Consider the following 12,840-nt stretch of genomic DNA (forward strand, 5'->3'; position numbering starts at 1 on the left):
TCAGTTCTTCAGTTGCAGTAGCCACCTTTCAAAATGTTCAATAGCCACATGTAGCTAGTGGCTACTGGACTGGACAACACAGATATAAAACATTTCCATCAACAATGCAGAAAGTTCTAACAAACTTTCAATAGGCAATAAGCTACAAGAAGGCAAGGATTACATCTTTCTTGCTCTTGGCTGAAAGCCTGGTACCAAATATATGTTAAATATGTGAGTAATCCTGGCATATTTCTTTTCAGTCTTTTCTCTGTCCCCTGCTCACTTTCATGTCTGAAACTGATGAGGGATCCCGAGACCTCCCTACCCAACCCTACAGGAGGGAAGACTGTCAATCTGGCTTGAGTCAAGTGCCCTGGCAAGGCTGGTGCTTAAGATCCTGTTTATCACCTCTTGGTTTACACAGAAGCCAAAATTTCACATTCTCCTTTCTTCCAAGTGCCCTAGAAGGCAGCCCTCACCTCGGATGTTGGTTTCAAACACAGAGGCGTTCACATCAATATCAAAGTCCACGTTGTCCTGGAGCACTTCAACCACTCTTTGGAATTCTGAGACATTCCCCAAAATCTGAAGGAAAGAGAGACCTGACTGTGAGGCTCTCAGGCTTGTGGGCACTGAAGATGCTAGATTCAGAGTCTAGGATCCTATGCTGGTGTGAATCCTACTTATTCAACTTCAGACCTACAGTTTCTGTTCTAGGACTGCTGGTAACAGGAGAAAACACTGAGAGCTGGAAATCACACAGACCCAGTATCAAGAGACTGGTAAAGTAAATTCTTTGGTACCAATTTAAGAATTTTTATGTACTCATTTAAATGAAACCAATATAAAGACTGTAGACCACATAAGGAAATCTTAGCTTGACATTTACGGTGGATATTTATTGTTTTAAACCTTGTCACATTCAGCCTTACAGAAAATACTGCAGGTTGGTTGGCCCAACATTGATTCTCAATCTTCTTTACCCTTGTAGCTCCCAGCCATAGAGGCTAGAAATCCACATATTTGCTTTCTCAGTCTCATTTGCTACTGGGTGATTGTGTTACCCAGTCAATTCTGAGCTTTGTAAAGTCTACTAGGGGCACTTCTCAGAAAGCTCCTGTTTTCCTAACAGAAAGGGACAAGACACAGTTGGCATGGCTTTTACTCTTTTTCTTTCTGCTTTGAAAGCAGACTTGATTTCTGGAGCTGTGGCAGCCATCTTAGGCCATGAGGTACTAAGCATGAGAATGAAAGTCAGTATACTAATGATGGTAGAATGGAAGGATACAAACAGCATGGGGTCTCTGATGGCGCAGTTGAGCACCTGATCCAATGCTAGAAATTACCTTCATTCAGATTTTCTTATACTTGAGAAAATTAAACTCTTCTGTTTAAACCATCAGTCAAATGCAATCCTGATGCCTTTTATTCTGATATCAGTGTTCCAATTTTCCCTTGAGGAATCACCCTTCTTCCACAGTCACTCCTGTAATTTGAAGAAGCTAACTCCATCCCTTCAGCTGCAAGAATGGGCACTTCACCTGGACCAGCCAACGTACTATACCCCTTGGCCAACTGATTGATTCAAGGATAGATGTGTAACCCAAGCCAGATCAGTGAGACTCAGTCCACGGAATTAATGGAAAAGGACTAATTCTCTCCACACACAGGTTACTAAATGAGTGGGATGTGCGTCTGGAGTTACCATTGGCTACCCTGCCAGCTTAAGGAGAGCCTGAGAATACAGCCAGCAAGGAAAGCAGAAATAAGAGATGGAGAAAGAGATTCCTAATGACGTTATTTAAATGTCTGGAACCAGCTGGGTTTGAGGTCAGTCTTTACCTGGACTTTTTAGTTATCTGACTCAGTAAATTTCCTTCCTGTCTAAATCAGTTTGATCGCTTGCAGCTGAAACAATCCTGACTATCTCAGCATTCAAAGCCCTCTATGATTTAGACCTAATCTATCCTTCTAACCATGTCTCTCACTGTTCTTCTGTCGACTTCAGTACCCACTATTCCCTGATTTTCTGCCCTCAGACATGCTGTTCCCTCTACCAGAAATCTCACTCTGTGTCTTCCCATTTCCAAATCCAACCTATCTTCGATTATCTAAATGTCACCTTCTCTAGGAATCCTTCGATTCCTCCAGCTGAAATTAACCTCTTCCTCCTTTAAAAGACTCCAGCAAGTTTATCCCCACAACTCTCAGGGCATCTATTTCTTTCCACATTACGAGAATCTTTGCATAGGCAGGAGCCTCCCTCATTCCTGCACTCCCCCAGAGGGCTGAGCACAGTGCATGAAGCAATTACTCACAAAATGTTTGTTAAATGATGACATGAATCTGTCTCCACATTGTAGCCAGTGATCTTCTCAAAACAGGAATCTCATTTCCTACCCTCTTCTTGAAAAAAATTCCACTGGCTTTCCACTGCCCCCAAATTAAAGATCAAAATGAAAGATGAAAATAAAAAGCCCAGGTGAAGAATTCATTTTTCACCCACAGTCAAGCTACCAAAAGAAGAAGGATATTGGTCATGCAATGTTGGAGAGGAAAAGGAATAGATGAGACACTTACCAACAAGGTGTCCAGAGCATCAATAAGAGTCAGAGAAAAACTGTAAAAGGACAAAAACCCCAGCTGCTTAGTAAGAAAATCAAACAAACACCAGTTATTAAGGCTGCCCCAGATCAGAGACCCCAAAAACTAATAAGTGAAGCACAGCGATGCCTCTGCCAGTCCCACCTGAAATCACAACAGAGAAGCCATTGTGAAAATCGCCAGGAACCTCTGACCCATTTAACGTACCTGGGAGGTGGGCTGATGTATAACATCTCATGCAAATAGCTCGACTGTAGTTAAACACATTGCCTATATTCTCTGGCATTCTTCTCCACCATAGGGAGGCAGTATAAGATTGTATCTCAGAGCGCAGGCTTTCCACATCTAAGAATTTATCTCGCAGTGCACAGAACTGTAGCCTTGAGAATGCTCATGGCAATATTGTTTTTAGAACAGCAAAAAGCTAGAAATAACCCAAATGTATACCAGTTGAAAAGTGATTAACCAAACTGTAATACATTCAAACAATGCGAAACTATGAGGTGGTCAAAAAGATTGTTATCAAGAGTTCTATGGGCTAAGGGGAAGACATTCAAATTATATAGTTAAATGAAAAAGACAAGGTACAGAATAGGCACTGTCGTGTGTCGTATTCTAACTGCATTTTTCAAAAAGAGACAATATAGACAGAAAGCAGATTAGCGGTTTTTTGGGCCAGTGGTGGTGGAGGGATTAACTATAAAGGGCCACCAGGGAACTTTCCAGTGTGACAGAAATGTTCTCTATCCTGTGATGGTGCTCACTACACACTTAAAATGGGTGCATTTTATATAAGTTACACCTTTAAAAGGTTATTTTAAAAGATACACATATACATACCTATATGATGGTATAAACCAAAAATATTTCTGGAAGGATACACAAGAAGGTTAACAGTGGTTGGAGTCCTAGGGTATGGGAGATATTTATTTTATTATATGATATTGGACTGCTTGAATTTGCCATTTACTTGTATTACTTTTTTCAACTAAAAAACGAAAACCAGCACAATTTGTGTTGAGCTTAATTTCTCCAGTCCCTAGCATATTCATTTGTAAAACAGAGATAACAGCAATTAACTCCTAGCGGTGTTAACTAAATGAGATGACACAAGTAAAATGCTTCGCACAGTGTTTAATCAAGGTTAGCTTCAGCTAAATGCAATGATTCTTCACTTACTCAGCAAGGAACAAGACAGAGAATTCCATCTCTCACAGATTTTTCTTCTAGTGGAAGTGAGAAAGACAAACTAACACATAAGTGAAAATGACAGTATAAGAGTGAGAAGTGCTACGAAGAAAATAAAAAGGGTGGTTTGTGAGAGTGACCTGTTGGGGTGGGTATTTAGGGGAACTGATGCTAAGGTGACAGTTTGAGCTGAGATCTCAAGAAGCAGTCAGGGATGTGAGGGTAATGGGGGAAGTGGGTTTCAGTTACACTAACAACAAAGGCTCTGAAATTTCATGTTTAGGAGAGTTACATCCCCTCCTAGGCCTGTTTGCCCACTTATAACATGAAGGGGTTGGGTCTTCTGACTTTTTGAAGCCCTTCCACATATCCTAAGCCTCCAGAGATTTGCCCAAGTCCTAACAGCTGGTGTCTGTCACTGCTGTGGCCAGAGCCCGGAGGTCCAGACCACCAGGCTAACCCAGCCTTTTTCCACTATGGGAATCCAACTTTCCAGGAGGCTGGGTGGATCCTGGTGGTGCTGGCCTGAATTAGGGGGAACGCGACCCCACGCTAGCTAGGAGGTTTTTCTGGAACCGGTGAGATCATGAAGCCACCAGCTCCAGCATACCCGCCCGCCTAGGACCGGACTGCCAGACCCAGGCCGCCCCCTTGCTCCTCCGCTCGCACTACCTGCCCCAGGTGTCGTGCCCGTCACAGGTGAGAGGTCGCAGCTCGTCGTAGGGAAAGGCATTCTCCAGGTAGCTGTCGTAGGCGTGGTAGAACATGGCCTTGACTCGCGCCCTGGTGCGGGGTACGAGAAATAAGTCAGAGGACCACCAAACGAAACCAGGCAGAGGAAAGGACAAGAATTAGGGCGGAAAATGGTCATCACCACCTGATTTCTGCGAGGAGCCCAGTGGCGGGGTCCCAGCAGGTCGGGGGGGGGTGGTCTGGGATGGAGGGAATGGGGAAGGGACCAGGTCTGGGATTCCCATTCCCCAACTATGGAAGGGCAGGGAGCCTGACCCCCTTCACCTGTAGTGGGCGGGGTCGGGCGCGGTGCCATCCGGGCCGGGCGCACCATGGTGCAGGGGTAGCAGCGCACACAGGAGGCCAAACGGGACGAGCAGCCGGAAAGGCATAGAGCGCGTGCCCTGTCAGCGCCGCCGCTGCAGCAGCAGCCGCAGCCACCCGCACATCCTGCGACCCTCTGCTGGTTCTTCCGGGAATTAGGAGCAGTGCGCCTGCGGGCCGATGAGTCATCCATTCACTTCCGGACTACAAGCCCCAGAATACAATGGGCGGTGAAACCCAAGCAAAGAGCATCTTGGGACATGTAGTCTCTGAAGCGGAGATCAACGTGTCTTAAAAGACAGTGGCTAGTACAGCTACTATTATTAATTAATGTTTTAGCAACAGCATTTTTAAAATATTTCTTAAATTTAATTATTTTTATTTAAGTATAGTTGATGTGCAATATTATATAAGTTACAGGTGTACAGTATAGTGATTCACAATCTATAAAGTTTATAACTCCATTTATAGTTATTATAAAATATTGGCTATATTCCCTGTGCTATACAATATATCCTTGTAGCTTATTTGATACGTAATAGTTTGTACCTCTTAATCCCCTACACTTATGTTGCCCCTCCCCCCTTCCCTCGCCCCACTGGTAACCACTAGTTTGTTCTCTATATCTGAGTCTGTTTCTTTTTTCTTATAGTCACTAGTTTATTGGTTTTTTTAGATACCACATATAAGTGATATCATACAGTGTTTGTCCTTCTTTGTCTGACTTATTTGACTTAGCATAATGCCCTCCAAGTCCATCGAAGTTGTTGCAAATGGCAAAAGTTTCATTCTTTTTTATGACTGAGTAGTATTCCATTGAATACATATACCACATCTTCTTTATCCAGTCATCTGTGATGGACACTTAGCTTGCTTCCATAACTTGGCAAATGCAAATAATACTGCTATGAACATTGGGGTGCGTGTATCTTTTTGAATTAGTGTTTTTGTTTTTTTCAGATATATACCCAGAAGTGGAATTGCTGGGTCATTTGGTCGTTCTATTTTTGTTTTTTTTGAGAAACCTCCATACTGTTTTCACAGTGGCTGTACCAATTTACATTCCTACCAACAGTTTACAGAGGTTCCTTTTTTTCCACATCCTTGCCAACATTTGTTATTTGTGGTCTTTTTGATGATAGCCATTCCTTCAGGTGTGAGGTAATATCTCACTGTGGTTTTCATTTGCATTTCCCTGATGATTAGCATTGTTGAGCATCTTTCCATGTGCCTGTTGGCAATCTGCATGTCCTCTTTGGAGAAATGTCTATTCAGATCTTCTGCCCATTTTTTAACTGGGTTTTGTTTTTTTTTTTATATTGAGTTGTATGAGCTGTTTATATATTTTGGATATTAACTGCTTATTGGTCATATCATTGGCAAATATTTTCTTCCATTCAGTAGGTTGTCTTTTTGCTTTCTCGATGGTTTCCTTTGCTATGCAAAAGCTTTTAAGTTTGATTAAGTCCTATTTGTTAATTTTTGGTTTTATTTCCTTTGCTATAGGAGACTGATCCAAAAAAACATTGCTATGATTTATGTCAAAGAATGTTCTGCCTATGATTTATTCTAGGAGTGTTATGGTTTCAGGTCTTACATTTATGTTTTTAATCCATTTTGAGTTTATTTTTGTATGTGGTGTTAGAGAATGTTCTAATTTCATTCTTTTACATGTAAGTGTCCAGTTTTCCCAGCACCACTTACTAAAGAAACTGCCTTTTCTCCATTGTATATTCTTGCCTCCTTTGTCATAGATTAATTGACCATAAGTGTGTGGGTTTATTCTGGGCTCTCTATTCTGTCCCATGGATCTATGTCTCTGTTTTTATGCCAGTAGCATACTATTTTGATTACTGTCTTTGTAGTATTATCTGAAGTCAGAGCAAATGGTTCCTCCAGCTCTGTTCTTCTTTCTCAAGATTGTTTTGGTTATCCAGGGTCTTTCGTGTTTCCATACAATTTTTTAAGATTATTTGCTCTCGTTCTGTGAAAAATGCCATTGGTAGATTGATAGGGATTGCACTGAATCTATAGGTTGCCTGGGGTAGTATGGCCATTTAAAAATATTAATTCTTCCGGGCTTCCCTGGTGGCGCAGTGGTTGAGAGTCCGCCTGCCGATGCAGGGGACACGGGTTCGTGCCCCGGTCTGGGAAGATCCCACATGCTGCGGAGCGGCTGGGCCCGTGAGCCATGGCCGCTGAGCCTGCGTGTCCGGAGCCTGTGCTCCGCAACGAGAGAGGCCACAACAGTGAGAGGCCCACGTACCACAAAATATATATATATATATATATATATATATATATATATATATATATATATAAATTCTTCCAATTCAAGAACATAGTGTCTCTTTCCATCTGTTTGTGACATCTTCAATTTCTTTCTTAGCAACAGCATTTTAAAGGACTTGTGTACTAAGACTGTATGAGTACTTTAAATATATTATCTTTTTTTAAAACCACCTTATTAAGCATGAAGGCAGAGACCAGTGGGGCCTCAATATTTATTAGTGGATGTATTTAAAGATGGATGAAGAATGTTCAGCCTTTATCATAATTAGAATTTTATTGAGTTTCCCAAACGAGTTCCTTGCTAATCATGTAAGAGACAACTTACTTCCAAAGCTGCTACTCTCAAGATTTTCAGAAATCCCTTCAGTTCTAGGAATTCATGAAATCTTGACATTCCTTTCCTCCCATTTGGGACATGGTCACATCATCATGGTCTCTTCAGTCTCCATCCCAATGCAGAAGCTACCCCCTCCCAATCCCCTGGACCATCTCAGCCCTGCACCTCAGGGCTGCAGCCCTGTAGGTTACCCCATGTGAGAATGAAGACCTGGGACACTATAGCTTTGAGAAGGTTGTGACCCATTTTTCCATTTTCCTTCTTGCAAGTTCCCAGAGTTTTGTCAGCCCTTTGGACCATAGCAACACACATGACTTTGGGCAGTGTGATGTGCAGTAGAATCAACCCTAGATTTGAAGTGCGACCAGGACTTCAATCCCAACTTTATCACTTAAAGCCTCTATATGTGACCCTAGGCAGGGCCCTCCCCTTTTGTGAGCCCAGCTTCTTCATATGTAAAATGAGGAATTTGAACAAATGGATCTCTGAGGTCCTTTTAACCTGAGCTTTCTGTGATGCTAGGATTGGCCATCCTCTGCTCTTTGCTAAAAAATGGCAGCTCAGTGCCTTGAGCTGCAATGAAGGCATGTTTGGTCTCCTTTGGTCCAAAGTCCTTGAAAATATCCCTCAGATATATATATCCTGAAATTTCGCCAGTAGATACGAGAATTAAAACCTTGACTTACCCCAGAGATCTTGAGGTAGTACAGTACAGAAGTTAAAAGTGTGGGCTTTAGATTTGAGCAGACCTGAGTTGGAATACTAGCTCCATCACCTGTTAGGAGTGTGGCCCCACCAGCTTTTCTTCTGAGCCTCATTTTACTCATCTGTAAAATAGGAATAATATTAGTATTATATTCACCTAATAGGATTATGAGGGTTCAGTGAGCTACTGCATATAAAGTGCTTGTCACAGTGCCTTTCAGAAGAGACAAACAAAAGATATTAGGATGCTTTTGGAAACTCTTCTTGGAAGTGCCAGATGGAAGGGAAAGGAGATGACAGTAAATTGAGACTTGGATACCAACACAGGGGCACGGTGTTAGTTTTCTGTGACTATGCTAACAAATTATAATTACCACAAACTTGGTGTTTTAAAGCAACAGAAATGTATTCTCTCACAGTTCTGGAGGCCAGAAGTCTGAAATTAGTTTCACTGGGCCAAAATCAAGATATTGGCAGGCCCGGAGCCTCTAGGGAAGAATCTGCTCCTTGCCTCTCCAGCTTCCCAGGGAAAAGAGAATGTTACTGACATGCCTTGGCCTGTGGCCGTGTCACTCCAATCTCTGCTTCCATGTTCACATCACCTCCTCCTCTGTGGATTAGTATCATATCTCCCTCTGCCTCTCTAAGGACACTTGTGACTGCATTTGGGCCCTACCTAGATAATACAGGATAATCTCCCATCTCAAGATCCTTAACTTGATCACATCGGCAAAGACCCTTTTTCCAAACAGGGTACACTTAAAGATTCCAGGAACTAGGACCTAATTGTCTTTAGGGGGCCGTTTTTTTTCAGCCTAGCATAATAGGTACTAAGCATTTTTTGGGTCTGGGCCCTTCCATGCTATGAAACTCAGCCAGGCCTAAGTGTCCTTCTCTACATAAGTCCTGTCACTTATCTTCTTGTCTCCATTCAAAACTCTCATGTGGATTAAATGTTTGCAGGGAGAGTGGGGCCAGGTTGCCTGGATTGGGTAATGATCAGTCTCTTTTGATGAGCAAGATTGAAATACTCATAATTTTTCTTTGTTTTCTGTTTCTAGCTTGATAAAAATGTGCATTTCCACACTGTCACAGAGCAAATACAATCATGACTTATATTTTCACAATTTATATGGTTGATTTCGTCGTTTTTCACGAGAAAAACTCTTTTTTTTTTTAACCTTTTGGAATGTATTAGGTCTCTTCCTTCTTGGCTTTACCTCTCACTCTGTGATTATAATACTAGATTCTAAAAGGTTGTGGTCCATCAGAGAAATGTCAATCTTGAATATTTACTCATGAAGACTCAGAGTAACCTTAATTTCCTGATTCAAAATCTGGAAATCGACAATGCTACAAAGGGTGTCTGGGGATTAAATGGGATAGTGGTGAAAATTCTAGCACAGTGACTAGAACGTATTAATTTCTTAATAAATATTCTCTTCCCTGCGCCCCATTCCTCTTTTTTAAAAAGTGGGGGTATGTTAATTAGTTCCATTTATTGGGCATCTGTCCCTAATAATCCCAGCTGTTATAGGCAATAATTTCTTCCCTCAAGAACTTGAAGCACAGTGCTGGGTATACAACGAAGATTACAAGTCAAGCCACCGAACTTTCCCTTGAAATGCCTGAAATTTTGCTAGAAAGGAAAGACATCTTTTGGAGAATACCTGGAATCATAGAGTGTTCAAGTTTTCCTGTGCATGTTTGGAGGATGGGCAGAGTGTATTAATACCCCAGGTCAGTATTCTTGAACTCTGTGTCGAGTGGAGCAAGCCGTGGACTCGTGGTCAGAAGTCCTTCGTTCTATTACTGGTTTAGTCATTGTCTCTGTGTGATCTTGGGCAAGTCACTTTCCCTTTTGGGGATTCAGTTTCCAAATCTGGAAAATGAGAGAATGAGACTACCTTTCATACAACGAAAATGTTAACAGATTCATAGAGTTATTGCAAAAAATCAAGAAGCAGAATTCAATACACATTAACTGCAGAAATTTTCCCCCAGAAACAATTAAGAAGCAGAATAAAACTGTAGGATGACACTCCAAATAAAATTTGATTATTTCCCAACTGAATAATAATAATAATAAAGAAGAGGAGAAGGAGAAGGCCAAAATGTCTAGATAATAGCAAGAATTTATATAGCAGTTACTATGTCCCAGGCTCTGTTCTTGGGACGTTCGTCCTCACCACGATCCTCTGACACAATACTATTATTATTACCATTTTAAAGATTTTAAAAATTGAGACACAGATTTTAAAAATTGAAGAGAGGTTTAGTAATAATCAACGTCTCACACTGAATAAGTTGTAGAGCCAAGATTCAGACCTAGTCTATATTCTACTACATTGATGAAATTAATGACAATTGTATAAATAAAAGTCCAAAACAGAATTAAAACGTGGGGATCTGGGCTTCCCTGGTGGCGCAGTGGTTGAGAGTCTGCCTGCTGATGCGGGGGATGCAGGTTTGTGCCCCGGTCCGGGAAGATCCCACATGCCGCGGAGCGGCTGGGCCTGTGAGCCAGGGCCGCTGAGCCTGCGCGTCCGGAGCCTGTGCTCCGCAACGGGAGAAGGCCACAACAGTGAGAGGCCCGCGTACTGCAAAACAAAACAAAACAAAACAAAAAGTATGAAAATTTGTGACTTACAAAAATAAAATGAAGAAAGGAAACAGAGGCAATTTGATTCCAAGTCTAATTAGTCAATATCACTGTCTTTAAGTATTTAAATAAATGTTTAAAAAAAAAAAAGTGGGGATCTGATTGACTTCGGCAGTATCCTCTAACTTTAGCTTCATGCGATTCTACATTCACCATTCCCTTCCTTTTTGCTGGAAAGTCAGAATAAAAGGTTCAATTCCCTGAAGCTGGAAGCCCAGGCATTTTAGTTTTCCTTTGACCCAGTACTCTTAACTACTTTTAGCAGGGAAGTATCTGGAAGTTCCTTTTCTAGCATCTGGAGGTCATATGGTTCAAGCAGATTCTCTCAACTCCCAGAGCAGAGCTTGCATACTACATACTTTTGGACTGCCAAGAGATAGCTAGTTTGTTCCTGGGAAATTTCCCATCTGTTGCTTTGTAGAAATGCTCGAATTTCCCGTCCCCAGTATATACAAAATCTAGAGCACGTCAGAGCCCTAGAACACGTTTTTTTTGTTTGTTTGTTTGTTTGTTTTGCGGTACACGGGCCTCTCACTGTTGTGCCCTCTCCCGTTGCGGAGTACAGGCTCCGGACGCGCAGGCTCAGTGGCCATGGCTCACGGGCCCAGCCGCTCCGCGGCATGTGGGATCTTCCCGGACCGGGGCACGAACCCGTGTCCCCTGCATCGGCAGGCGGACTCTCAACCACTGCACCACCAGGGAAGCCCTAGAACACGTTTTTAATGCTCATATTCCATGTAAACATTCTCTAGGCTAAATCTGCCTAGAGAAACTTAGTCATCCTGGTTATATTTAGGCAAAAGTACAAAATCAAGAAATGACCACCCACAGATGTTCTCATAGTCTGGTTAGTCCCAGGCCCTGAGCCAGATTATAATCTTTGAGATCTCAAGCCTTGAAAATGGTATCCATCCCTCATATGCAATTCAAAACAAAAATAATCTTATTCTATAAAATAAAGGGAGGTGATAGCCAAAAGATGGAAGCAATGCAAGCATCCATCAATGGATAACAGGATAAACAAAATGTGATATAAATACAATGGAATATTATTCAGTGTTAAACAGGAAGGAAATTCTGACACGTGGTACAACTTGGATGAACCTTGAGGACATGATGCTAAGTGAAATAAGCCAGCCACAAGAGAACAAATGTTGTATGACACCATCTATATGAGGTACCTAGAGTAGTCAAATGCATAGAGACAGAAAGTAGAGGGTGGTTGCCAGGGGCTGGGGGAAAGGCAATGTGTTACTGTTTAATAGGTACAGACTTTCAGTTTTGCAAGATGAAAAGAGTTCTGCAGATGGATGGTGGTGATCGTTGCACAACAATGTGACTGTACTTAATGCCATTGAACTGTACACTTAAAATGGTTAGGACGGTAAATTTTATGTTATATGTATTTTACCACAATTTTCTAAATTGAAAAATTGAAAAAAAATAAATGGATAGTGGTCCCCAAAATTTCTGATTTTTTTCCATGTTGCCTACTGCACTGCCTTTTTGGAAATATCCAGTTCTTTCAAAAATATATATACATGTTCTTACGGAGGGGAGAGATATGTGCCTGCTTTGCTGATGCCCAAAGCAGATACTTCTTCTGCCTATTTAATGAGACAGAATTGGCATTACAACACCCCAGGCTGAAGGAAGGAAGAGCATAGGGTCCTGCAGGGTTCCCCACTCAGTCTACCAGTTCTATAGGTCCCAACTCTGATGCTGGGGAGAAGGAAAAAAGCCTAACAGAATGAAAATCCTTTCAGCAAATATTTATTGAGAGCCTTATAATAATAACCGTATCTACTAAACTAAACTTACCAGTGTTAAGAAAAACTAACTAAAACATGTTACTAAAGTAAAAAGATGATTATGTGACCTTTTGATGTCACAATAAAGCACTGATCAGCAAGTCTACTTAAGAGTCATCTGCCTCTGAAGAGCAATTTAACATTATTTACACAACTGATTAGGGCCCAGACATTTCACAATTCTGTTAAGTAATAGGACGGGA

The 12,840-nt window shown here is 41.7% G+C and overlaps 1 protein-coding gene across 6 annotated transcripts in view; it reads right to left on the reverse strand.

Annotated features, from left to right (window-relative positions):
• The window catches only part of EDEM2 (ER degradation enhancing alpha-mannosidase like protein 2), a 48,987-nt gene that overhangs the window by 22,517 nt on the left and 13,630 nt on the right, over positions 1–12,840 (reverse strand). For 2 of the 6 annotated variants that reach the window (XM_067707928.1, XM_067707926.1), the window contains exons 2-7: positions 9,835–10,046; positions 8,146–8,286; positions 4,792–5,000; positions 4,447–4,557; positions 2,563–2,602; positions 462–567 (exon numbers count right to left, since the gene is read on the reverse strand). In XM_067707928.1, the coding sequence (XP_067564029.1) occupies positions 462–567; positions 2,563–2,602; positions 4,447–4,557; positions 4,792–4,898 (364 nt within the window). In that variant the 5' untranslated portion in view covers positions 4,899–5,000; positions 8,146–8,286; positions 9,835–10,046. The other 4 variants (XM_067707927.1, XM_067707930.1, XM_067707931.1 and 1 more) reach the window with 4 other exon arrangements.

This window comes from Pseudorca crassidens, chromosome 15 (assembly GCF_039906515.1).
Source record: "Pseudorca crassidens isolate mPseCra1 chromosome 15, mPseCra1.hap1, whole genome shotgun sequence".
NCBI lineage: Eukaryota > Metazoa > Chordata > Mammalia > Artiodactyla > Delphinidae > Pseudorca > Pseudorca crassidens.